General features: G+C 39.0%; 1 protein-coding gene across 2 annotated transcripts in view; it reads left to right on the forward strand.

The window, feature by feature from the left end:
- Positions 1-26386, forward strand: part of LOC138764133 (peroxisomal acyl-coenzyme A oxidase 2-like) — a 55692-nt gene that overhangs the window by 13024 nt on the left and 16282 nt on the right. For both annotated transcript variants that reach the window (XM_069939580.1, XM_069939578.1), the window contains exons 3-10: positions 3022-3176; positions 3782-3889; positions 5614-5733; positions 12309-12424; positions 13655-13827; positions 15468-15633; positions 20507-20697; positions 22386-22547. In XM_069939580.1, coding sequence (XP_069795681.1) covers positions 3022-3176; positions 3782-3889; positions 5614-5733; positions 12309-12424; positions 13655-13827; positions 15468-15633; positions 20507-20697; positions 22386-22547 — 1191 coding nt within the window. The remainder of the gene's footprint in view (positions 1-3021; positions 3177-3781; positions 3890-5613; positions 5734-12308; positions 12425-13654; positions 13828-15467; positions 15634-20506; positions 20698-22385; positions 22548-26386) is intronic.

Below are 26386 nucleotides of genomic sequence, written 5' to 3' on the forward strand. Positions count from 1 at the left end.
GGATGTCCTGGAACAACAAATCTCTCTCTGAAAACTGACAAGAACCTTCCTGAGCGGTAACTATTTACCTTTCAAGCACCAAAACCTGGTGAACTTCATAAAAGTTAAGTTCTGTGCACAGTATAAGAATTGCTTGCAACCGGTGAACTTGGAGGAATGAGAAGAGAGATTGGACTGTGAATCAAAGAATCTTTCTGAACTTACACACACATTACATACACGTGCACTTATAATTAGGTGGGGGTTAAATTAATAGTAATAAGTTAAAGTATGATCCTGTTTTCATGTTTAAAGATAATTGAAAGCAACTTTTGTTTAAGTAACTATTTGTCTTGGTGAATATCTATTGCTGCTGGGTTTTGGGGTCCTCTGGGCCTGTTACACATTAATGTTGATTTCAGAAGCAGAGGGATACATTGTTGTGCAGAAATTTCACGTCTAAGTCAAAGTGATACTCCGTACAATCATCCATGTCCAAGCACCGCAAGGGTTCACCAATATAGAAATGTAAATACATTAAGAGTATGTAATGTGATACAAATCAATGGCAAACGGTAATTTCAGAATAATGTGAACTAATAATGTGTCATGTGAAGTTTTTGGTTTCACACTGAAAAGAGAAATTAAAACCAATTGTCCTTGCCAGTAAATCATAGATTCTCAAAGTGGGGTGTTTGCCCACCAGTGGGGCATGGGAATATTTTAGTGAGGTGCAGAAATATTTTGGAAAATAATTAAAAAGTTGGTTTGAAAAAATAATCTCATGTTGGTGTGAAAGATGTGACTTGGCACACTGTCAGTACAAACACAATGGTAGCAACTTCCAAGTAAAATCACTTTGTTCTTTTTTTATTTTCATAACGTGTTTTTGCTCTTCTGATATTTCTCTTTTAACTGTTGTTATCCTTGGTTAACATAATAATTATACTTTTTTCTGATTGGTGTTATTATCATCCATTCCAAATTATCTCATTGGCAATGAGGATTCCAAATTGACTCAACATTTGTGTCTCCGTCCATGTCCCTTTACTTTTTCAGTTCAGTAGTGAGTGAGACCTGTATCTGTATATATCTTTCTGTACAATTGTATTGATGGCAGGGAGGGGTGGGAGGGGGGGTCCGTGTCAGCCTGAGGGGAAGCCAAAATCGGGGGGGGGGGGGGTGGGAAATTGGGACCCAAGAAAGTAAAGCACAAGGCTAGCGCAGTTTTGATGCACTCTCTGCGAGGGGGGGGGGGAAAAAAAATGTCAGAAACCATGCTAGTGTTTTTTTTTTCCCATGTTGTGTTTTAGGGTCAGTTTTCTTCCTTTTTCAATTCGAAGACATAATAAAATATTGATAAATCCATTTCAGGGAGCTTGTGCTGTTGTATTAATCTGTTTCAGGGAGCTCGCGCTGTTGTATATTCAAAATGAGCAGACCAAGCAAGCAAAAGGTTCGTCAATATTCAGTGGAGTTCTTGAAGTTTGGGTTTATACCTGATGCACCTTTTTGCCTATTATCCCAATAGACTTTGACAAATGAATCAATGAATGGAATATTTTAAATCACTGAAAGAGAAGTTTGAAAATAGATCAAAAATCACTTCATTATTCAAACTACAGCCCTGAATCGTACCCTTGAAGCTAGCTATGAAATTTCTCTACTGATTGCAAAACATGGAAAGAATCATACAATTGGGAAGGAACTGATTAAACTTGCAATATCATTGTTTCTCAAAACAGTTCTCCAAAAGGATGGCAAAGATGTCCGAGCAATGCCATTGAATAATAGTACTGTCTGAAACAGAATAGATGACATGGGCCAAGATGTTGAAAAACAGCTTATTGAGAAGTTGAAATCACAAAAGTTCTCAATACAACTGGATGAATCTACCGTACAGGATAGTGATTATTGGTATACGTGAGATATATGATCAGGAAGAGTTTCAAGAAGAAACGTTGTTTTGTGAACAATTAGAAACAACCACTACTGCAGTTGACATCTATAGCAAGCTCAAAAATTATTTTGATAAAAATAAATGATCAAAAGGAAGCACTGTATCTTGAGCTACAGATGGTGCACCTGCTATGATGGGTAAAATTAATGAAGGATGTTGGTTGTGCATTGTGTTATCCACCAAGAAAACTTAATTGCTAAGAAAGTTTCCCGTTCTAGACGAGATACTACATTCTGTGATCGTGTATCAATGTAGAAAATATGATGCTCATTGATGCAGAAACAAAGATATTTGGATGCATGACTCATCTAGAATTATGCCAAAAGAATATTTCTGCAAGAAATTTCAGTCAATTCTATTGGTTGAATAAGTGTGAGGTAACTAATGCTGCTACAAACATCATTGTTGACTATTTGAAAGTGTTGGTTACTGACTTCAATGATAGATTTTGTGATTTAAAGGCCATTGCTTAACTCAGCCATTGCTAGTGGACCTCTCTGAAGGTCCAGTGCAATTCCAAGAGGAGTTATCCGAATTGCAATGTGTTGAATCTGTGAAAACTCTGTTCAAAGTGAAAGGAACCATGATGTGGCTGTCTAACGTGACTGAAAAGAAATACCCAAACTCTACTACTTTAGCAAGGGAACTATTGATACATTTTCTATCGTCTTATTTAGTAGAATGTGGCTTCAGTGCTGTCAGTGATTTCCTACAAGCTAAGAGAAACCAACTGGAAATTACAAAACGTGGAGATTTACAGTTGAAACTAACAAAATTAGTCCCTTCAAACGAAAAAATCTGTAGCTAGCATTGGGCAAGGTTCCCACTGAAGTGACGACAATTGTTGAATGTGTTTGAGATGGTTGACGTATTGAAGTAGTAGTTGAATATGTAATATGTATTCCTGACCTTAATTGCATTGAAATACACTTGCAGTAAATAATTTAATTAAAATTTCTTTTGAATATGTAACTTTTTTCTGCTAATGGTGGGATGCATGTTTTTTGAAAATTTAAAGTGGGGCCTAGGGCAAAAAAGGATGAGAACCACTGCAGTAAATAATATCTTCTTCCTGGCTTTAGGACGGTGGGCAGAGAGCTGGCTTTTGGAATCCACAATGGTGTTTTTATACCAACCATTATTGGACTGGGAACCGATGCACAGATTGCTAAATGGGTTCCACTTGCTAAGGATTACCAGATTATTGGAACATATGCTCAAACAGAGCTTGGACATGGTAAATGATTATTTTGGTTTTCAAATCATTTTCCAGCATAGTTTTATTTGGTTTATGTTTTCCAGGGTGAGTCCTGCATCAGGATATATTGTTAAATATTGTGGGGGTTTTTTTTTTTACATATAAAAATCTTGGCTTCATGGTGAAGTATTTGTATTTTCAAATCCAGGCACGTAATCTTGCATTCTCAAAGTATTTGTATTTTCAAATCCAGGCACGTAATCTTGCATTCTCATCTTCATTGTTTAGAAACCTAAATCAATTCACCTTTGTAGTAGAGTTTTTAGAAAGTTACCATCATGATTTGGGAACAATTTACAAGATAAATTTAAAGGCATGCTGTATTGTTCATCAACATATAAGTAATTTGGGAAATTGTTCAGTGTCAGTTGTGTAAATTTGGTTCAGGATTTTGCAATCTGAACTTCTGTTGCACAATGTTGTGTGGTTTGCCATTAACCAAATTCACCAGTGCAAATTAGCTACTCTTGCAATAAGTGTGTTTACATGACAACATCTGAAATGTGCAATGACAAATTTTTGATTCCAACTGTAATTACTCAAGTTTTTACATTCACCGTTTAAATGTTTCTGTTCATTTCAAGGCACAAATGTTCGCGGTTTAGAAACAACAGCAACCTTCGATAGTTCCAGCCAGGATTTTATACTGAACTCTCCCCAAGTGTCCTCAATAAAATGGTGGCCTGGTGACTGTAAGCCTCTGAAATATTCATTCACTTTATATTATTGCCTCTTTGTTTGCTAAAATAACAATTTATGTTTTGTTAGGTCTGCTTTGTTCGAGAATGAGTGAGTCAGACACCAGACTGAGTCGAAATCAAGGTTCTTTATTACCGGATTGTAACACTTGCAACTAACAGTGTTAGTTGGAGAAGGCGCATTCTGCCGTTATCAGCAAGTGGTGTTTTTTTTATACCTCAGGACACGCACTTAGTAAATTATCATACCATTACATTGTCCAATGAATAAGCTGTTGCTACCCTTCTCTGTTAGTCTGCTGCACATCATCTTGTTATTGCCACACTTATCTTGAGTGTACAAGGTCACACCTGCATCCTGTTACTCCTTAGTACTGGGTGACTCCTTCTCCGGTCCCAACTCATGATGTTTTTACCTTACAGTTTTTAATTCATTTTAAAATTCAGTAATTAATAATTTATAGATGGGAATTTCAGGAAAGTTATAGCTTTTAAGGTTTAGTATTGGTGCATTCAAGTTTAGAGAGGAGTATCTTTCTATACCTGTTATCATTTGGATTTTTACTGCAGGCTTCAGCTGAAGACTGTTCCATTACATGGCCATATATCAAGGGGAATGGGATACATATAACTTGGGTGAACACAGTATTTCATCATTATAACATTTAATGCTCCAGAAGAAAGAGGGTAAATTGGATCACAATACAGAAAGTAAGATTGAGAGAGAGGAATGTAAACAAAACACAGGTAAAACCCCTGTTATCTGGAATTCAAGCAACCAGCAAAAAAAGAGGAAAATAAATTAAAATAATAAGTTAAAAAACATGTAAGTTTAAAATTGTAAATGTTCTCTGATGTAACACATGAACCTTTGGTGAAGATGGGAGCAAATATTCAGCCAGCCGAGTGCCTTGGTTTGCTTTGCTCCTAGCAGCTGTTTGAATAAAGTTGTGTGAAACAGCAATGGCATTGCCCAGGATGAAGAGCTGGTTGATGCCGCTCTCTGTTGGGGTCACCCTCTTAAAGTGTCTCCTTATCCTGCTTAGTAAGAGTCGTCCCAGTCAGAGGAATTATCTGTAAACTTGTGTGGGGGGGGAAATTTAATTATCTATAATGTTATTGTTCATCTTTTGGGTGGCTCCATGGGTGGGTGGAACCTGCAGATGCAGTGATGGTTAAATGTTTTCAAAGAATGTGACTGAAAATAAAATGCTTTAAGGTTTATAGATTCATGCAAGTAAAGTTTAGAGTAGTAAATACTGTAGTATTTTTGTCTTTTAAACTATTTATTCTTAATGCAGGTGTATTAGTTAGGCATTGGAAGAGTAAGTCTCAAGCAACTGGAAAATGCTCTTATTTGGCATCTACCAATTCCCATAGATACTGGATACCAAGGGTTTTACTGTAATTTAAAGTTTGTTTTATTTTTTTTTTATTTCTTCAGAATGATTGGTGTAAGAATGAGATTGAACTACTTAATCTGATTTTCTGAGCCAGCGGAGTTTATCAGCATTGCTGTCTCAATTATCACATTGATAAAAGGGTTACCTGTGCTCTTTGTCTGCAGTGAATTTTTTGAGCCGTTAAGATGCAAATCCATTACATTCATGAATGTAATGAGGAAGACACAATTAAGCCATCTTGTTTTGAGGATGTATGTTCAGATACTCTCTTAAATTATGAGGAAAGTGTACATGCAATCTGTTTCCTGCTTTCAGTAAGTAGATCAGCAAATCATGCCATTGTCCTGGCTCAACTGTATACAAAGGGAGTCTGCCATGGAATGCATGCATTCATTGTTCAGATCCGCAGCCTGGTGGATCATTCAGTTTTGCCAGGTAATGTACAGCTCATTTTTCTTTTAATATGAAGGTTTTGCAGTACAATTAAACTTAGTTCTGGAAAAGGGTAAGATAATAAAGCACCGATGTATGTGGTAAGTGGTGGATGTTGCAGAACATAAGGCAAGTTTTTCTTTTGAAAATTTTATTTATCATTTGGATCAGTACAAACTTTGACATGGTGTATATAGATATCACATTCTAATAACAAAAAAGATAGAATTTTTAAAATATTTTCTCCCCTTCTCTCCCCCCCCCCCCCCCCCAACCCACTTGGAAAAAAAAGGAAAGAAAAAGAAACACATAAATCTACACATTTATTATTACCCATTTTTTCTGACCATACTTATTTCATATTATAATATTTTTAATTGAGAGGGGTGGGGGATGTGGATGGACTTAATTACTAATGAAATCCCTATATGGTTCCCAAATCATAAAAATTTCCAATCTGATTCCTTAAACTATATGTAATCTTTTCTAATGGTATACAGTTTTCCATTTCACTGCTCCATCTAGCTATTGCTACAAAGTTCTCTGTTTTCCATTTTATTGCTGTACATTTTTTGCTACGGCTATTGCGATATGCAAACATTTTTTTGAAATTTCTCCAATTTTAATTTTGTATCTGCTTCTTGTACATTACCAAGTGAGAAAATTCTCAGATCTTTTTGTATTTTTATCTTCATAATTTGTCCTAATAATATACTCAAATCTTTCCAAAATTTTTCTATTTTTACACAGGACCAAACTGAATGTTTTAAAAAAAAGTCCATATTTCTTTATTACATCGATAGTATTTATCTGAATATTGAATTAAGACCACTTAATTTATGTGGCAAATAATATAATTGATGTAAAAAAATTACATTGAACCATTTGATATCTAACGTTAATCATATTTGTAACACTCTTGACATAACCGTAACCATATCTTCTTCAATTTAAATATTTGGCTTTTTCCCATCTTTGCTTGTATTTACATAAATCATTTTTCTCCATAGTATATTGTAATTTAATATACATATTAGTAATAAATTTCTCAATAAATGTGTCTAATTAAATATTCAAATTGACTTTGTAACAAGGGCAAGTTTTATGAAGCCAAGTAATGGTTGCCAGCTACCAGCTTACCCATGTGGAAGCTCATCACACAACACAGATGCACCCCAAGACAGAACTCCTGTGAACATATGCTCTTGGCCACACTCCATGCCTCCCACTGTTTTGACCAAGAGCAAGTTTAGACTCTTGTTTCAGAATTTGTATGTGATTTCCATGACCAAATTTAACACACTCAAGTCATTTAAATATTTTTTTAAAACTTTATTTATTCGTTCAAATAATACATGACATATGCAGCAATTAAACATAAACGTTTTTTAATATATAGAAAAAAAAAGAAAAGACCCCCCCCCCTCAGCCAACTCTCCTAAGGAGAGCCATAAAAAAAAGAAAAAAGAAAGAATATTAAAGAAAAAGTTAAATATACATATTAAAATCTAATCAATATAAATTGAAATGTAAGTATTCTGAGTATAACAGCCACTTATTAATAAAAAAATTATAATTATCATGCGAAACATACGTAATTTTTTCCATTATTAAACAATATTTCATCTCATTATGCCATCTATTAATATCAATCATATTTGTATCTTTCCACATACTAGCAATACATTTTTTCGCTATGGATAAAGCTAAATATACAAGTCATTTAAATATTAATTATAGGGCCATTTTGCAAGTTTACAATAGCTTGTAATGACTGGTTTAAATCTTCCATGGAATTAATTATTTTCCCCAATCCCTCCCCCAACATGGGGAAGTCTTCAAGCTTAGAACTGAAGGTTTTGATTCCAGAATCCATATCATTAATATCAACTGAACAGCATTTTTTCTGGCCTTGCTGATTTCCAAACCCCTCTTGATTTTTTTTAATCTGTGGGAAAGGGGAATGTGCTGAGACTGGTTTTCTTTCATTCAGTCACTTCCAATCATACAATACTGCAAGAGTAATGCACTTGGTGTCAGCCTAGGAAATATGTTAAAACCTCTGGAATGAAGTTCACTCAAAACTTTTGAATCCGAGACAAAATTTTTACCACAGAACCAAGCCCAGCATGTGCATTGACTCTTTTACTATTGTGCCGATCATATAGTGCAACATCCTATCAAATTTAATCATTGCTGCTTATTATTGAGTGGGCGTACTTAATTTGGGTGTATTTAAGACTCCTGGCTTCATGATTTGCTTCTTCAGCACACTTAATGGAGTAGTGTTTATTTTTAATTTGATTGTCTGTATTACACTGTTTTAACCCTCAAGTCCTATTTATTTTATAATTTATGTATTGTCTTTCTATTGTTCTTCATTGTATCAACTTAAGATCTGAGTCCCTTGCATTGAAATTTTACTATTTCTATCATAATTTAAATTAGTTTTAAAAAATGGCTACTCTAACGTGCATTATTCCCTTTCCATTCTGTTTTGGCTCCTCAAGTAAGAACTTTTGTTTCATTTTCTCTATCTACCTTCTGTAATGCTTTGAATTGAAGCTGTACCATTTAAGTTTAATTGTTCGCCTTGTAACATGTTATCAAAGTCTTTCAAAAGTCTAAACATTTTTTTCTGTGTAAAGTTGTGGTAACTTCTAAATCATTCTCACAGTAGGTAATTTTTATGCAAACTTATGACAATACATTTGTTATTTTCTTTGTTACCTTTTAAATTATGATAGGAAAATAAATATCCATGGGTCCCCCAATTAATGCTCATTTGTTTTGCAGATAATTTCCCTTACCCTCTCTATATTCAAGCAAAAATACCATCTATTGGCTGGCTCGGACTCGTAGGGCTGAATTGGCCCTTTATAGTCCTGTAGGTGTGACAGTTAGTGCAACACCTTTACAGGGCCAGCGATCGGGACCGGACAGAGGTTCGAATCCCGCACTGTCTGTAAGGAGTTTGTACTTTCTCCTTGTGTCTGCATGGGTTTTCTCTGGGGGCTCTGGTTTCCTCCCACCTTTCAATGTCAGTAAAGGGGAATCCACATCTATTAAAGAAGGAGGATGTTTCAGGTGCCCTGGAATGGAAGACCACATCCTAGGAACAAATGCTGTGAAGGTGGAGGAATTGGAAGAAAGGTGCAGCATCTTTACAAGAGACAGGATGGGAAGGGGTATCGTGGTGAGAGCCAGTGGCATTGTTATAGATGTAAGTGTACTGGTTGTCCCCTGAAATGGAGACAGAGTTCGAGGCAGGGAGAGGAGTGTCAGGAACAGTCCAATTAAATTTGAAATTGTCAAGTTTGGCACAGAAATAACAGGTAGCACCTATTCATTTGTCGATATATAAGAGAAAGAGTTGGGGAGTGGTACCTGAGTAGGTTTGGTATAGGACTGTTCCACATTCCTAACACCCTGGATCAGGAGGGAGGGAGTGAGAGAAGGGAGAAACAGTGAGTCTGGCATGACAGTTTGTGAAACTTGGGGAAGAGATGGAAGTGGGCAGTGAGGGGAAATATCAGGTTGGAGGCAGTGGTGGGAAGATCACCTGAGGTCCACCATGATGATATTTTGATGATGGTTAGTGGGTCTTTGTCTGCAAGTAGGTGTCTGAGATCTGGCATCCCACCTCCATAATGTACATGTCATGAAGCCAGGCAACTATCCCTCCTTTCCCTTAGGTTTGATGGTCAAATTGGGGTTGGTTGGTGTTAGAGTGGGGCGGAGATGCGGTTAGAGTGGGGCGGAGATGCGGTTAGAGTGGGGCGGAGATGCGGTTAGAGTGGGGCGGAGATGCGGTTAGAGTGGGGCGGAGATGCGGTTAGAGTGGGGCGGAGATGCGGTTAGAGTGGGGCGGAGATGCGGTTAGAGTGGGGCGGAGATGCGGTTAGAGTGGGGCGGAGATGCGGTTAGAGTGGGGCGGAGATGCGGTTAGAGTGGGGCGGAGATGCGGTTAGAGTGGGGCGGAGATGCGGTTAGAGTGGGGCGGAGATGCGGTTAGAGTGGGGCGGAGATGCGGTTAGAGTGGGGCGGAGATGCGGTTAGAGTGGGGCGGAGATGCGGTTAGAGTGGGGCGGAGATGCGGTTAGAGTGGGGCGGAGATGCGGTTAGATGTGGGGCGGAGATGCGGTTAGATGTGGGGCGGAGATGCGGTTAGATGTGGGGCGGAGATGCGGTTAGATGTGGGGCGGAGATGCGGTTAGATGTGGGGCGGAGATGCGGTTAGATGTGGGGCGGAGATGCGGTTAGATGTGGGGCGGAGATGCGGTTAGATGTGGGGCGGAGATGCGGTTAGATGTGGGGCGGAGATGCGGTTAGATGTGGGGCGGAGATGCGGTTAGATGTGGGGCGGAGATGCGGTTAGATGTGGGGCGGAGATGCGGTTAGATGTGGGGCGGAGATGCGGTTAGATGTGGGGCGGAGATGCGGTTAGATGTGGGGCGGAGATGCGGTTAGATGTGGGGCGGAGATGCGGTTAGATGTGGGGCGGAGATGCGGTTAGATGTGGGGCGGAGATGCGGTTAGATGTGGGGCGGAGATGCGGTTAGATGTGGGGCGGAGATGCGGTTAGATGTGGGGCGGAGATGCGGTTAGATGTGGGGCGGAGATGCGGTTAGAGTGGGGCGGAGATGCGGTTAGAGTGGGGCGGAGATGCGGTTAGAGTGGGGCGGAGATGCGGTTAGAGTGGGGCGGAGATGCGGTTAGAGTGGGGCGGAGATGCGGTTAGAGTGGGGCGGAGATGCGGTTAGAGTGGGGCGGAGATGCGGTTAGAGTGGGGCGGAGATGCGGTTAGAGTGGGGCGGAGATGCGGTTAGAGTGGGGCGGAGATGCGGTTAGAGTGGGGCGGAGATGCGGTTAGAGTGGGGCGGAGATGCGGTTAGAGTGGGGCGGAGATGCGGTTAGAGTGGGGCGGAGATGCGGTTAGAGTGGGGCGGAGATGCGGTTAGAGTGGGGCGGAGATGCGGTTAGAGTGGGGCGGAGATGCGGTTAGAGTGGGGCGGAGATGCGGTTAGAGTGGGGCGGAGATGCGGTTAGAGTGGGGCGGAGATGCGGTTAGAGTGGGGCGGAGATGCGGTTAGAGTGGGGCGGAGATGCGGTTAGAGTGGGGCGGAGATGCGGTTAGAGTGGGGCGGAGATGCGGTTAGAGTGGGGCGGAGATGCGGTTAGAGTGGGGCGGAGATGCGGTTAGAGTGGGGCGGAGATGCGGTTAGAGTGGGGCGGAGATGCGGTTAGAGTGGGGCGGAGATGCGGTTAGAGTGGGGCGGAGATGCGGTTAGAGTGGGGCGGAGATGCGGTTAGAGTGGGGCGGAGATGCGGTTAGAGTGGGGCGGAGATGCGGTTAGAGTGGGGCGGAGATGCGGTTAGAGTGGGGCGGAGATGCGGTTAGAGTGGGGCGGAGATGCGGTTAGAGTGGGGCGGAGATGCGGTTAGAGTGGGGCGGAGATGCGGTTAGAGTGGGGCGGAGATGCGGTTAGAGTGGGGCGGAGATGCGGTTAGAGTGGGGCGGAGATGCGGTTAGAGTGGGGCGGAGATGCGGTTAGAGTGGGGCGGAGATGCGGTTAGAGTGGGGCGGAGATGCGGTTAGAGTGGGGCGGAGATGCGGTTAGAGTGGGGCGGAGATGCGGTTAGAGTGGGGCGGAGATGCGGTTAGAGTGGGGCGGAGATGCGGTTAGAGTGGGGCGGAGATGCGGTTAGAGTGGGGCGGAGATGCGGTTAGAGTGGGGCGGAGATGCGGTTAGAGTGGGGCGGAGATGCGGTTAGAGTGGGGCGGAGATGCGGTTAGAGTGGGGCGGAGATGCGGTTAGAGTGGGGCGGAGATGCGGTTAGAGTGGGGCGGAGATGCGGTTAGAGTGGGGCGGAGATGCGGTTAGAGTGGGGCGGAGATGCGGTTAGAGTGGGGCGGAGATGCGGTTAGATGTGGGGCGGAGATGCGGTTAGATGTGGGGCGGAGATGCGGTTAGATGTGGGGCGGAGATGCGGTTAGATGTGGGGCGGAGATGCGGTTAGATGTGGGGCGGAGATGCGGTTAGATGTGGGGCGGAGATGCGGTTAGATGTGGGGCGGAGATGCGGTTAGATGTGGGGCGGAGATGCGGTTAGATGTGGGGCGGAGATGCGGTTAGATGTGGGGCGGAGATGCGGTTAGAGTGGGGCGGAGATGCGGTTAGAGTGGGGCGGAGATGCGGTTAGAGTGGGGCGGAGATGCGGTTAGAGTGGGGCGGAGATGCGGTTAGAGTGGGGCGGAGACAAAGGTGGAAAGGTCATGTGCAGAGAAAACTTGCTGAGGTGGGGGGGGTCCTGGAGAAAGACTGTTGAAACTAACTACTTTGTTTCCTAAGTAAATACAACTTTTGCTCTTCTCTCCAATCACCACTCACTCCACAATTTGACCATCGAACCTAAGGAAAAGGAGGGATAGTTGCCTGGCTTCATGACATGTACATTGTGGAGGTGAAGTCAATACTTGTCAAGAATAATTTTTCAACTTTCATGGTTAGTCAGTGAACTATAATCTAATGTTCCAAGTGAACTGAATGTATTGCTAATGTATTTTTGTGGTTCCAGGTATCAAAGTTGGAGATATTGGTCCAAAAATGGCCTTTGAACAGGTTGACAATGGATATTTAATGATGCAAAATGTTCACATTCCCAGGGAAAATATGCTGAGCAGACATAGTATGGTAAACCATTAAAGTTCTTTATAAATCTTGATCTGTTCACTAATCTTTGCACATAAAATATACTTCAATCTTTACGATTTAAAAAAACCCAAAATATTTAGCATATACATAATCACTAAGACTATTCTGCAGATATGTGATTACCAGAGCTGAAAACAAAATTAACAATTTCAAGCTTCATAAATGAAATATAAACTTTTAAACTTAAGGGCTGACTGTTAGACAGGCTCTGGTCATTTTCTGATCTCAGTTCCTCTTTCTACCAAAGTCAATCTGGTTAGGATAGAATTTTGGGCACATCCCCAGCTATTCTTGAGTTTGTAATGGTGGGCTGCAGAATATATGAAGATACTCCCACAAGGAAGGAATTCCAGAAACTTTAATGAAAGGCAAAAATGTGTACAAATCAGGATGTTGTATCCCTTTCACTGTACAGTAAAAACCCCCAGTATCTTCGCTTGTGATTGGCATACTAACTACTCGGGTGTACCAATTTAAACTTTATTTTTTACCTATTTATTTTCAATGATTTTTTTTTGCCAGTTATTTCATTTCCAGATAATGGGGGTTTTACTGTACTTGGATAAAATAGTGTGCCTATCTGCCTTCAATCTTTGAAGAGATGTCAGTTGCTAGATTACTGTTAATGAAACCTGAGATGCTGCAGTGCATTGTGGCTAATACTTCACTGGTAGAGGGATTTGACATTTAATGTAGGCTGTTAATCTAATGTCATACCGTTTTGGATAGTGGCACACTTCTTGTGTTTTGCAAATATATCCATTAAGGCAATCTAAAAAGTGTCATTACATTTCCAGCATGTGAGTGGTCAGAAGGTGATCCACTCCCACATAATACTCATTAATGATAGCTGACCCATTCAGAGTTTCCAGTTAATGGAATACCTCAACAGGCTGATGAAAAGGGACTCTCTTATTGAATGTCTTAAAGAATTGATCAAAATGACTCTCTGGTGAAAAGTGAATGAAGGATATCATTCCAATGTGAAAAGTGATGAATGCTGCATTTAACGATGAACGTGCAAATTTGACCAAGTTTTACTCTATAATATCCAAATACTAGAACTCTACAGATATGAGAACCCTGAATTATAGGATATAAATAACACTAAATTTATTAATTGAATCATTCCACATTTCATGTTATTTAGCTCCTATTATGGTTTACAATTGGAAATGCAGGTTTTATTAAAGGTTGTGGTCTTTCCAGGTTACTTCAGATGGGAGCTATATTCACCAAGGATCTGACAAAATCAATTACATCAGTATGGTGTTTACACGTGTGAGAATGTTATCCTTCGAATTGCTACCTGCTCTTTCTAAAGCATGTGTTATCGCTATTCGATATTCTGTGGTGAGACGTCAGTCCGAATTAAAGCCTGGGTATGTTCAAGATTCAGTGTGATATACAAAAATAGTGAAAAGTGAATGGATTTTTTAATAGTTTATTTAAGTTTTAAGAAAATACAAATATAGGACTCAATTAATAAACAATAAAAACATAAGGTCCTAAAAAAAGAGATTCCCCCCCTTCTCCCAGTGCCCCCACCCACCTCCGATTTGGAAAAAGTGGACAGACAGCAGGAAAAGAAAATGCAACAGGAGCAAGGTTTGACATCTCAGAGTCACATAAAAATATTAAATTTCTAATAAGGAGTATACTAATTGGCAAATATCAAAATAAGTTATACAATCTGGGCATTTAAGTAATCTAAATAAGGTTGCCAAATTTCATCGAACTATAGGTGGCTAACCTTTAATCCGGGATTCTGAACACTGGCAATCTCCAAATCTGGCACTTTTCTCAGTAATGAAACACCCAACTGCCTCGCTCCCCCCTCCCACCCCATCTAACTCTCAACGCGGAAGCAGAGGTGTAGTACTGCCCCACCCCCACCCCCCAAGCCCAGAGTTTAGTCATGGCAATGGCTCAATGCAGGAGCAGTGGCTGTCTTCCATTACCCATAATCTCCCAAGCAGGGATTATGCGTAACAAAGATAACCATTGGGACAGCCGCTATCTGCTTCTCTCCAACTGAGTGCTTGGGCCCAAAGGTCACCTTTCCACTGAAGGTAAAAGAGGGCAGGGACGGGGGTCTGAGCCAGTTTTATTTTGAAGTTTTACTTTAAAATAAAAAAACATGCTAGCGATATTATGGTCTTTATCTAAATTAATTTAATACCCCGCGCCCCCATTTTGTGAGAGTTTGAAACATTGCAGAAGGTTCCGAACAACAGCAGGTGTGTGGTCCCGACGATCCTGGATACAGGCTAGGCACCTGTATATCTATTTCTAAGACTATAAGTAACCTTCTCAAGGGGAATTCAACTTTGCACTTCCATGTTCCAACGATCAATGTGAAGGAGGGAATCAGATTTCCATGTTACTGCTATACATTTCCTGGCTGTTGACAATAGTTTTAATATAGATTTACTGCTGGAGCTGGAGAAGTTAACTTTTATAACTGCCAAATTGAATGGATTTATTATTATTAACTGTTCTTTAATGTATTTTCATTGTTGCTGAAAGATTTTCAAACTGGAAGAACTATAAATGTAGGCATTGGATTTTTATCTGAAATCTGATTTGATTGAAATGCATGAAAAATCTAAAAATGAGATGTTTTTGTGATAATCATATTGTAACATAAACATTTTTAAGAATAGATCAATGAATCCAAAATCCCAACAAGGTTACCCTTTGGCGATTGGTCTGTCATCTTTGATCCTTTTATTTCCCCTTTAATATATCTGTTATGATGCAGTTAAATGCTCTGTTTAAAACATTTTTGCTGGTTCCGTTCTGTATATCTATTACCCACTGAGTGAAAGTGAATTGTTTCTGGATCTTACATTTATTGTCTGTCATTTTATTTTAGTTCATAACCAAAACCGGTATCTAGCTTGACCAATTTAAATGGGAGTCATTTAAAAAGTTAAATAATAATGTCTGAATAGAATTGACGAGTTTTAACAATCAGTGTTTTTATTAATGATTTTGCAACTATGACTTTCCCCATTAGTGAAAAAGAGGCGAAAATTCTAGATTACCAGGTCCAGCAACAGAAACTTCTTCCTCTGCTCGCCACAGTTTTTGCCTTTCATTTCATGGCTTCATCCTTGGAAGCCTTTTGCAAGCAAGTGAACTCGCAGATCCAAACCAAAGGAAACATCTCAAGTCTGCCTGAGGTAAGGTCATTCATTTTCAGTGGCTGAAGTTCATCCAAAGTTTTAAAAACTCTAATAGTGTTACCCAAACAGTAATGAATAGTTAAGTAAACTGGGAGGTAGCTGTTATCAGGCAAGCCCACAACTGATAAGTGGCAGTTGTTTAAGGACTATAATTGTCATGGGGCATTTCAAGCTCCTGATGCCCCTGTCACTAGACCCCTGCAGTTTGCATACAGATTCAACCACTCTACGGATGATGCCATTGGCACTGGCCTACATCTAACCCTCACCCACCTGTAAAATAAGGACTCATATGTTCGAATGCTGTTTATTGACTTCAGCTCAACACAATCATACCACAGTACCTGATAAGGAAGTTGAGCCTGCTAGATCTAAACATCTCCCTCTGCAATTGGATTCTTGACTTCCTGTCCAGGTACCTCGGGCAGTCTGGATTGGTAACAGTATCTCCAAGACTATTACACGGGGGGGGGGGGTGCCATGGCTGTGTGGTGAGTTCACTGCAGTTCACTCTGCTGATCCATGACTGTGCAACTAAACACACCTGGAACCACATCATAGAGTTCACTGACTACGCGACGGTTGTGTACCTAATCAGTAAGAATGATGAGTCTGTGAACAGAGATGAGGTGCTAACAGACTGCTGCAGAGCCAACAACCTGTATCTGAACTGTTTTTTTAAAAAAAAAACAAACAAAAGAGATAGTTGTTGATTTCAGGAGGGCCCGGGAGAACCACGCTCCTCTGACCATTGATGGTGCACCGTTGTGATCATCAAGAGTATAAAGTTCCTTGGAGTGCACTTGATGGAGAACCTCACATGGTCCCTTCACACAAGCTACATAGCCTCTACTTCCTGCAAAGGCTGAGGAAAGTTAATCTTCCATCCTCGATCCTCACTACATTCTACAGAGGATATATAGAGAGCATCCTGTACAACTGAATCACTGCCTGGTTTGGAAGTTGTACCTCTTTGGACCACAAGACCCTGTAGAGGATCGTGAAATCAACAGAGAAGATCTTTGGGGGCTCTCTTCCTACCATGAAGGACATTTACAACCTGATGCAGGCAAAAGGCAATAAACATTGTGAAGGACTTCACACACCCCTCAGGTAAACTGTTCTCCCTTCTGCCATCTGGTAGGAGATACTGCAGCACTCGGACCCTTATGTCCAGATTGGGCAAAAGTTTTTTTCTTCCCCCCCCCCACCAAGTCATCAGACTCCAGAACTCCCAGAACATTTGGGGATAGGGTACCGTGGACTGTTAATGTATAAGTCTTAATATTTTAAATGTGTTGAACTTTTATTCTAACCTATATCTATGTAAATATGCTCCGTGGTCCTGGAGAAATCCTCTCGTCTTACAATTCAAGCATGGTATGGACAATAAATAAAGGTGACTTGACTTGACCAACTAATTAGTATCCAGGACCAAACTGTTTGAGAGTGAAAAAAGGGTGGGGATGGCAAGGTAAGAGAATCTTGGATGATGAGAGAGATTGTGAACTTATTCAAAAAGAAAGCATATAAAAGGTACAAGAAGCTACAATTAAACTGGACCTAAAGAGTTCAAGCAGGGTATTAGGAAGTACAGAAGGGGCCATGAAATCATGTTAGTAGGCAAGATTAAAGAAAATCTCAGCCATTTATACTTGCATTAAATAAATGTGATTGACTAGGGAGATAATGGGACCTCTCAATGACAAAAGATGGGACCTCTCAATGACAAAAGAGGAAATTGGTGCAGGAGTTAGAGGAAGTGGATGAGGTACTAAATTGGTAATTACCAAGGACAAGGAAATGGACAGTAATAACATAATGTGAATGCTCATGTGCTAGAGCATTTTCAGATCAAGAAAGAGAGTTTGGTGTTTTAACGACCATTAAGGTCTGGGCCTGATGGAATTTATTCTTTGTTATTGAAAGAGGTGTGAAGAGATTGGTGAGGCCTTAGCAAAAATCTTTGTATCCTCACTAGTGAAAGGATAGTAACAGGACTGGAGAGTGGCTAATGTATCTTTGTTCAAGAAGGAAAAAAGACTTGAAAGCAAAAAAAAAACCATTCGGATCTATCAAAAGCCTTTTCTGCATTTAATGCTACTGTTACCCTCAAATCTCTTTTTTTGTGCTAAATGAATTATACTTGATAGTCTTGCTACATTTTCAGAGGATTGACTTTTTAACAAACCCAGTTTGATCTGTATTTATTAATTCAGGTAATCAATTATTAATTCTATTTACTAATATCCACTATAATTTTATAATCAACATTCAAGAATAAAATTGCTCTATATGAAGCTGGTTTTAATAGAGCTCTATTCTTTTTAGGAATAACCATGATTATAGCTATCGAAAAAGTCTCTGGAAGAGCACACAAATTAGAAGCTTGTTCTGTCACTTGCATAAACAAAGGGATTATTAAATCCTTTTTTTCCCCCTTCGGATTCAACCTTCTCCAAATATAAACTAAATTCAAATCTTTCATAAAAGTTAAAATTCTTTTTACGGTTTTTGTTATTGATTTTTGAGATTTATCTAATAATAAAAGTTGAATGATCAAATCTTTAAATTCCATGGGAAAAACATCTTCTCCCAGAGATTTATTATTTTGTAAATAATTAACTGCTTCTATAACTTCTAGTTCAGTAAATGGTCTGAGCTTGATATAGGTCACCACAACGTTGTGGGCCAAAGGACTGTACTGTGCTGTAATGTTCTATTACTGTTACATTTGTATTGGCTATAGAGCCTCTTGCACAAATGATTCACACACATGAACAAATGGAACATAAGATTAGTTTATTTGCAGATGATATTTTAGTATATTTGACTCAACCATAGTAGACATTACCTAGACTATGATCAAGTGATAGACTATGGAAGAATTTCCAGTTATAAAATTAACTGGGATAAAAGTGAAGTTATGGCATTAGTACAAGGTGATTATTTACAATGTTAAAGTGATATTCAATTCACATGGCCTAATGATGGGATTAAATATTTAGGGATACATATAGATAATGATTTTTAAAATTTATATAAATTAAACTATGTTTCATTACTTAAGAAAATGACTGAAGATTTGAAGAGATGGGTAAAATTACCTATAACTTTAGTTGGAAGAGTTAATTATATTAAAATGAATATTTTTCTGAGAAAGAAGGGAAAAAAGAATAATCCAGAAATCAGACCAGTAAGACTCACACCAGTTGTAGGGAAATAATTAGAGAGAATAATTAGAGATAGGATTTATGCACATTTGGAAAGTTATAGTCAGATTAGGGATAGTCAACATGGCTTTGAGGGGCAGGTCATGTCTTAACTAATTTGATTGAGTTTTTTGAGGAGGTGACAAAGATGGTTGATGATTATATACATGACTTGGATGAAAGACTTGGTAGATGGATTACTAATCTATGTACATTCTAAATACCAGAGGACATCTGAATAAGATGAAGGGAGGAAAGTTTAGGGGAGAAATCAGGGGAACTTTTTTTTACACTGAGTAATGGGTGCCTGGAATGCATTCCCATGGGTGATGTTGGAGGGTGGCAAAATATAAACATTTAAAAGACTCAGGCACATGGATATAAGGGAAAACAGAGGATTATGGGTGTGAGGTAGGAAAGGTTTAGATTGTTGAGTAGGTTTATGTAGGTCAGCACAACGTTGTGGGCCAAAGGACTGTACTGTGCTGTAATATTCTATTACTGTTACATTTGTTACTGGTGCAAGTGTATTACAACTACAAATAATTATCATTTTTGATACATATCAAAGGGTGGGGAGGGTATGTTGTACTCTAATTGTTAAATGAAGTGATTTTTTTTGCTGTGAAATTTCTAGATTAATTGTCTTGATATTGTTCAACTAAGTACTCAGTTTTTAAATATCTCAAATCCACATAAAGATGATAAGGAACATGTTACAGTTATTGGAGGGCATCAAGAAACATCAGTTTGGATTTTATTGTGTGTTTATAAGGGAAATTGGGGGAGTGGATATGGGCAAAATGTAGGAACCTGTTAGAAGGATGGAGGATGAATATAAGCAACAAATAAAGGGGAATGAAATACAGAGGAGCATCCGTCATTTGGTTTTAAAGATGGTTTTAGCAAATGAAAGCTTTGGGTTAATGGGAGTATGTCAAGAAATCATAGGTCAGATTACTGGCATTAGTATTTTGAGATCTGGAAATAGCAAATCAAGAGACTGGTGGGTGGCTTGAGACCATGTACTGGTGTAATACTTGCAGAAATGGAAAACAAAACGTGCCGCCTTTAGATCACTGAAAGGAAGTTCATACAATGGGGAATCATAAGGTGTAGAATCTTTTTTAAAAATGAGTGGTAAATTATTGTAGAAGCAATGATCAAGTTATGAGGGGCTAGAAAAATTAGTCAGTGAGATCCAGGAGAATTTACTGGAGAATGGTATGCAAAGGTCAGATTAAAAAATCCATGTATGGACAAGATTTCTTTTTAGAATCTGATAACATTTTCTGGGGCTGGGGAACAGGCATAGGAAATGTGAATCAGAGAATCAGATGCAAGAACACAGTGACTGGACAGGTGAAAGAAATTAAGGGATGCGGCAGTATATGTCTGAGATAAGAAGAGGTGAATGACATTGCCAATTCAACTATAAAACAAATGATATAACCTGCTGCTTAGGTGATCTCACATTACACAAATGAACCGTTTTTCCTTTAGTAAAACTTTTAAGTAGTTAATTTCCTGTGAACGATCAATTGAGGGTAAATATTGGCCAATGAAGGCACTTGTGGAGAAAAGGGAAATGATTACGGTTGGATATTTTATTTAAATGTTTGAATTTATAAGTGCATATGCTACTTGTTTTTCTACAGCTGCATGCCTTGTCTGCAGGCCTGAAAGCTCTGCTGTCAGGAACCTGTAGTGCAGGAGTTGAAACGTGTCGCAGAGCTTGTGGTGGCCATGGTTATTCCATGTTCAGTGGTTTGCCTTCTCTTTATGCTCGGGCAGTAGCTTCCTGTACATATGAAGGAGAAAACACTGTAATGTTTCTACAGACTGCACGGTAAGCTGGAAGCTAAATATTAATTTAATTTAGACATACAGTACGGTAACAGGCCATTTTGGCTCACGAGTCCACGCTGCCCAATATACACCCAATAATTCCTGGAATGTTTTGAATGGTGGGAGGAAAACAGAGCCCTCAGGAAAAACCCACGCAGATATGGGGAGAATGTACAAACTCGTTACAGTGTGGGATTCGAACCCCCTCCCCAATTGCTGGAGCTTTAAGGGCATTGTGCTAACGGCTACACCAACCGTGCTCCCTAAGTGACGATATTACAATATTGTCACTTAAAATCTGTTTCAAATTTACTATAAATCTCTTTGGATAAATCCATGAAGTACATTGAATGTTTAATGCTAACTGTTACAGTTGAGATATTTGGAGTCCAAATGTGATAGTTGATAGGTATATCATCCCACAAACTTCCATTTGCAGGTATTCACCCAATTTCATTTCCTGAGATGTAACCTAGGTGATCCTGCTGTTGTGACACCTGTTCCATCCCATTCTAGCTGCTGCTATAGAATGGCAACCACAAGATTTGAATTTGCCAATTCATCATGGTCTATTCATTGACACCACAACCTTGGCATGAGCTTCTAAGTTCAGACTTTTACTACAGCTTTTGGAACTAAAGAATTTTTAATCTGAAAGTTACAAGAGAGTATAAGTTATTCTCCATTATTACTGATTTTAAACTTTTATAAGCACAGGTTTAAGTTTATAACAATTAAACCCTATCTCATTGGAAGGGGAATATACTAAATGTTGTTATTAAAACAGTCTCAAAAAGTGGGAATACAGTAGAAGTCCAAAAATGCAGATGCCAGAAATCAGGACCACTCGAGAATCTGGACTTAGAGAACTCTCAAATTTTTTTTTAAGTTCAGCGGTGGTTGGGTGGGTCTGTGTGTGTGTGAATGTGCACACCACAGACGTACAGCGACAAGCAACCATGCTTGTTAACTTTATTTTCTTTAAAACTACTCATTTTGATAAATGAAGCATGCTGTATTTGCTAATGAATAAACTATCAAAATGTACCTGTCAATCTCTTCTTTATTTCTCCTTAAATTTGAATTTTAAAAGTACTGTCTGGGAATCCAGAAAATCTGGACTGACCCAATCCCCAAGCAGTCTTGATTTTAGGACTTCTACTATGTGTGTTACTTTTTTTGTTTCTCCAAGTTTGGTGCAGTTATTAAACTCTTGCCCAACAAAATGTTGAACACTGACAGGCGTATTTACTTTTGCACACAGGCTGAACTGTGGTGAACTTCCACAGCAAATCTATTAAATACTTAGGTCTCTAAGTTTTGAATTTGAATAAATTTCAAATAAGTAAATAGGAACCCCCTCCCCTTCCTACTGTAAGTAGGAATATCCAATTTCTTAGTGTAAAATGATGATCAAAAGTTGTTGCAGAATAACAAAATGTATGCAATAAAATGCTGTTTGGTTTTCAAACTGAAATACAGCATGTTAAGTAAAGGAGAATCCCATTACAGTACAACTTAAAATAGTAACATGTATCAGGATCAACTTGCTCCCTTGGAAAAATGAAGAAGTTCCATTCCTCTGAAAGTACCCTTTGTCAGTCAGAACTTAAAGAATTACCCTTCAATTAAAGGTTTATTTTGATTCACTAAAACTGACGTGAATTTTTGTTATTGTTTGCATTTTAGGTTTCTAATGAAGTGTCTTGCTAGAGTAGATTGTGGTCAGCCTTTGCCCCAGTCTGTGTCGTACCTTTCTGAACCCTTCTCTCTCCATTGTTCTGCAAAAGAGAAAACTGATTTCCTTAAGCCATTACTATATGCAGAAGCGTATAAGCACAGAGCACAAAGGCAAGTAAAAATGAATTTTTAAATTTGGAATTCTGATATACCATCAGTGAAATGTACCAAGAATGTGCAGGGAAGAAAATGGACACAAAGAATAATAATTTTTTTGGTATTGTACAATGACTTCTGGTCTCTGGAAAATGTAGATGATAGCTGAAAACAAATGTACAGTACGTTTCCCATCTTCAAAATTACATTAACTGAAAATGTTCTACTAACCAAACTCTTTTGTGGCACTGATAGGATGTAACAGGTTGAAAAACATTTATCTCCCGACTTGCCCAAGTGGGGGCTCTGATGCTCTGTTGGTGCCATTTTGGAGCTCACATGTACTGTACAAAGATATAGTTGCAATGGCAAAAAGGTCTGTAAATATCACTGTCAATGTTAGTGAAAAGAAAAGGAGGAAGCGTTTATGTTTGTCTATAGAACAGTAAGTCTAGCTATTGGCGAAAGTGGACAGTGATGTAAGTGCGAAATGTCTTGTAGAAGAGTATTCTACAATCTATGACATGAAGAAACAGAAGGATAAACTGTTGAAGTTCTATTCTGAAAGTGATGAACAGAAGTTAATTAAAAATAGAAAAAAACTGCATAAAGGTAAAAGTAAAGAACTTGATCATGCATTGATGGAGTGGATTCGACATTGTTGCTGTGAACACATGCCACTAATGGTTTTGCTGATCATGAAACAAGCAAAGCTCTATCATGATCTGAAAAGGGAGGGGACTGTGAATATTCAGCAGGCTGGTTGAATAAATTTAAGAAAAGGCACAGCATTAGATTGTTAAAGATTAGTGGTGAAAAAGAATCTGTTTGATCAACAGAGCAGAGAAATTCATTGATGAACTTTCCAAGGACATCACTGATGAAAATCTCATGCCAGAACAAGTCTATAATACTGATGAAACTGTTTTGGCATTATTGCTCCAGAAGAAGGAATATGGCTGCCAAGGAGAGAATAACTGTGCTAGGATGTGTTAATGCAGTAGGCACGCATAAGTGTAAGCTTGCTGTGATAGGCAAAAGCTTGCCTCCTTGTTGTTTTAAAGGAGTGAATTTCTTACCAGTCCATTATTATGCAAACAGAAACGCATGGGTCATTGGAGACATCTTTTTTAATTTTTTAATTTTTGCACTGTCATATCAATAACAAAATCCACAAATGATCATCAACAATATATACATAATGACATTTTTTCTTTTCCCCCACTTCCTCTCTCCCCTTCCCTACCCTCATCAAAAATCAATAAATGATAAAACACAAACAAAGAAATAACCAAAAAAGGAAAAAAGTTGTATTGTCTACTTCAACATATTTAAATCTTATTGTGCTCATAATTATGTTGTTTTACAAGATGGAGGTTTGTGGTTGGCATTCACTGACATATTTTATGTATGGTTCCCAAATTTGTTCAAATAATGTACACTTGTCTTTCAGATTGTATGTAATTTTTTCTAATGGAATACACTTGTTTATTTCTGTATACCACTGTTGTATTTTAAGGTTTATTTCCAATTTATTTTTTTTCTTCCAGGTGTATTTTTTTCCATAATTTAAGTATGTAATGTAGTACTGGTGAATTGTTATATTGCACCAATTTTTCATCCCATCTATAAAGTATGTGTTCCGGGATATTTTCTTCCAATTTGTCTAATTCTATCTTAGTCCAGTCTGTTTTTTCTCATCTCTGATAAAAATCTGATAAGTACCTTAATTGTGCCACCCTGTAGTAATTTTTGAAGTTTGGTAGCTGTAACCCTCCTTGTTTGTAACTTCATGTTAATTTTTCTAGTGCTATTCTTGATTTCTTACCTTTCCATAAAAATTTCCTTACTGTTTTCTTCAGTTTTGCAAAAAATTTCTCAGTCGGGGGATTGGTTACGTTTGGAATAGATAATTGCACTCGTGGGAACACATTCATCTTAACACAGTTTACTCTTCCTATTAAAGTTAACGGTAGTTCTTTCCAATTCTCTAGATCTTCCTGTATTTTTTTAATTGATGGTTCAAATTTAATTTGTATAAATGTTTTAGGTTGTTATCTATTTTGATACCAAGGTAACGTATCGCCTGTGATCGCCATTTTAAAAGGGTTTTTTTTAAAATTTTGAATAATCAATTTTGTTCTTTGGCATCGCTTCACTTTTATTGGTGTTCCCTGATATCTCTCCATATTGTTTCAGTTTCCTATGTAGTTTTTTTATTGACTTATCTGGTTCTGTTAAATATACTATGATGTCATCTGCAAATAGGCTAATTGTATGTTCTTTCTCTTTTTATTCCTTTTATCATAGTTTCCTTTCTTATCAACTCGGCTAGTGGTTCAATAACCAAAGCAAACAGCGAAAGGGATAATGGGCATCTCTGTCTTGTTGACCTGCTTAATTTAAAGTGATCTGATACATATTCATTTATTACTACCTTTGCTGATGGTCCATTATATAATGCTCTAATGTAGTTAATACATTTTTCCTATAGTTTAAATTTCTGTAACACTTTAAACAAATAGTTCCACTCTACCCTATCGAAGGCTTTCTTTGCATCTAACGTAACAGCTACCGCTGGCATTTTATTTATTTGTGCTGCATGTATTAAATTATTAAGTTTACAAACGTTATCAGCAGCTCATCTTTTTTTTAACAAATCCAGTTTGGCCTTGCCTTACTAATTTCGGTACATAATCATTCAGTCTGTTTGCTTGTAATTTTGCTATTAATTTATAATCTGTATTCAATAATGATATCGATCTGTATGAAGATGACAATAGCGGGTCTTTTCCTACTTTTTGGATTACTGTAATTATTGCTGTTTTAAATGATTCTGGTAAGTTTTGGGTCTCTTCCACTTGTTTATTACTTCTAGGAGGGGAGGGATTAATAGATCCTTAAAAACTTTATAAAACTCTATAGGGAATCCATCTTCACCTGGTGTTTTATTGTTTGGTAGTTTTGGTACCTAGTGTCGCCGAGAATATTCTCCCAGAATCACAGTGGACTTCGCGCAAACAGAGGAACTACTGACATGGTCTTTGCCCTCAGACAGCTCCAAGAAAAGTGCAGAGAACAAAACAAAGGACTCTACATCACCTTTGTTGACCTCACCAAAGCCTTCGACACCGTGAGCAGGAAAGGGCTTTGGCAAATACTAGAGCGCATCGGATGTCCCCCAAAGTTCCTCAACATGATTATCCAACTGCACGAAAACCAACAAGGTCGGGTCAGATACAGCAATGAGCTCTCTGAACCCTTCTCCATTAACAATGGCGTGAAGGAAGGCTGTGTTCTCGCACCAACCCTCTTTTCAATCTTCTTCAGCATGATGCTGAACCAAGCCATGAAAGACCCCAACAATGAAGACGCTGTTTACATCCGGTACCGCACGGATGGCAGTCTCTTCAATCTGAGGCGCCTGCAAGCTCACACCAAGACACAAGAGAAACTTGTCCATGAACTACTCTTTGCAGACGATGCCGCTATAGTTGCCCATTCAGAGCCAGCTCTTCAGCGCTTGACGTCCTGCTTTGCGGAAACTGCCAAAATGTTTGGCCTGGAAGTCAGCCTGAAGAAAACTGAGGTCCTCCATCAGCCAGCTCCCTACCATGACTACCAGCCCCCCCACATCTCCATCGGGCACACAAAACTCAAAACGGTCAACCAGTTTACCTATCTCGGCTGCACCATTTCATCAGATGCAAGGATCGACAATGAGATAGACAACAGACTCGCCAAGGCAAATAGCGCCTTTGGAAGACTACACAAAAGAGTCTGGAAAAACAACCAACTGAAAAACCTCACAAAGATAAGCGTATACAGAGCCGTTGTCATACCCACACTCCTGT

Source organism: Narcine bancroftii, chromosome 5, assembly GCF_036971445.1.
Source record: "Narcine bancroftii isolate sNarBan1 chromosome 5, sNarBan1.hap1, whole genome shotgun sequence".
Classification (NCBI taxonomy): Eukaryota; Metazoa; Chordata; class Chondrichthyes; order Torpediniformes; family Narcinidae; genus Narcine; species Narcine bancroftii.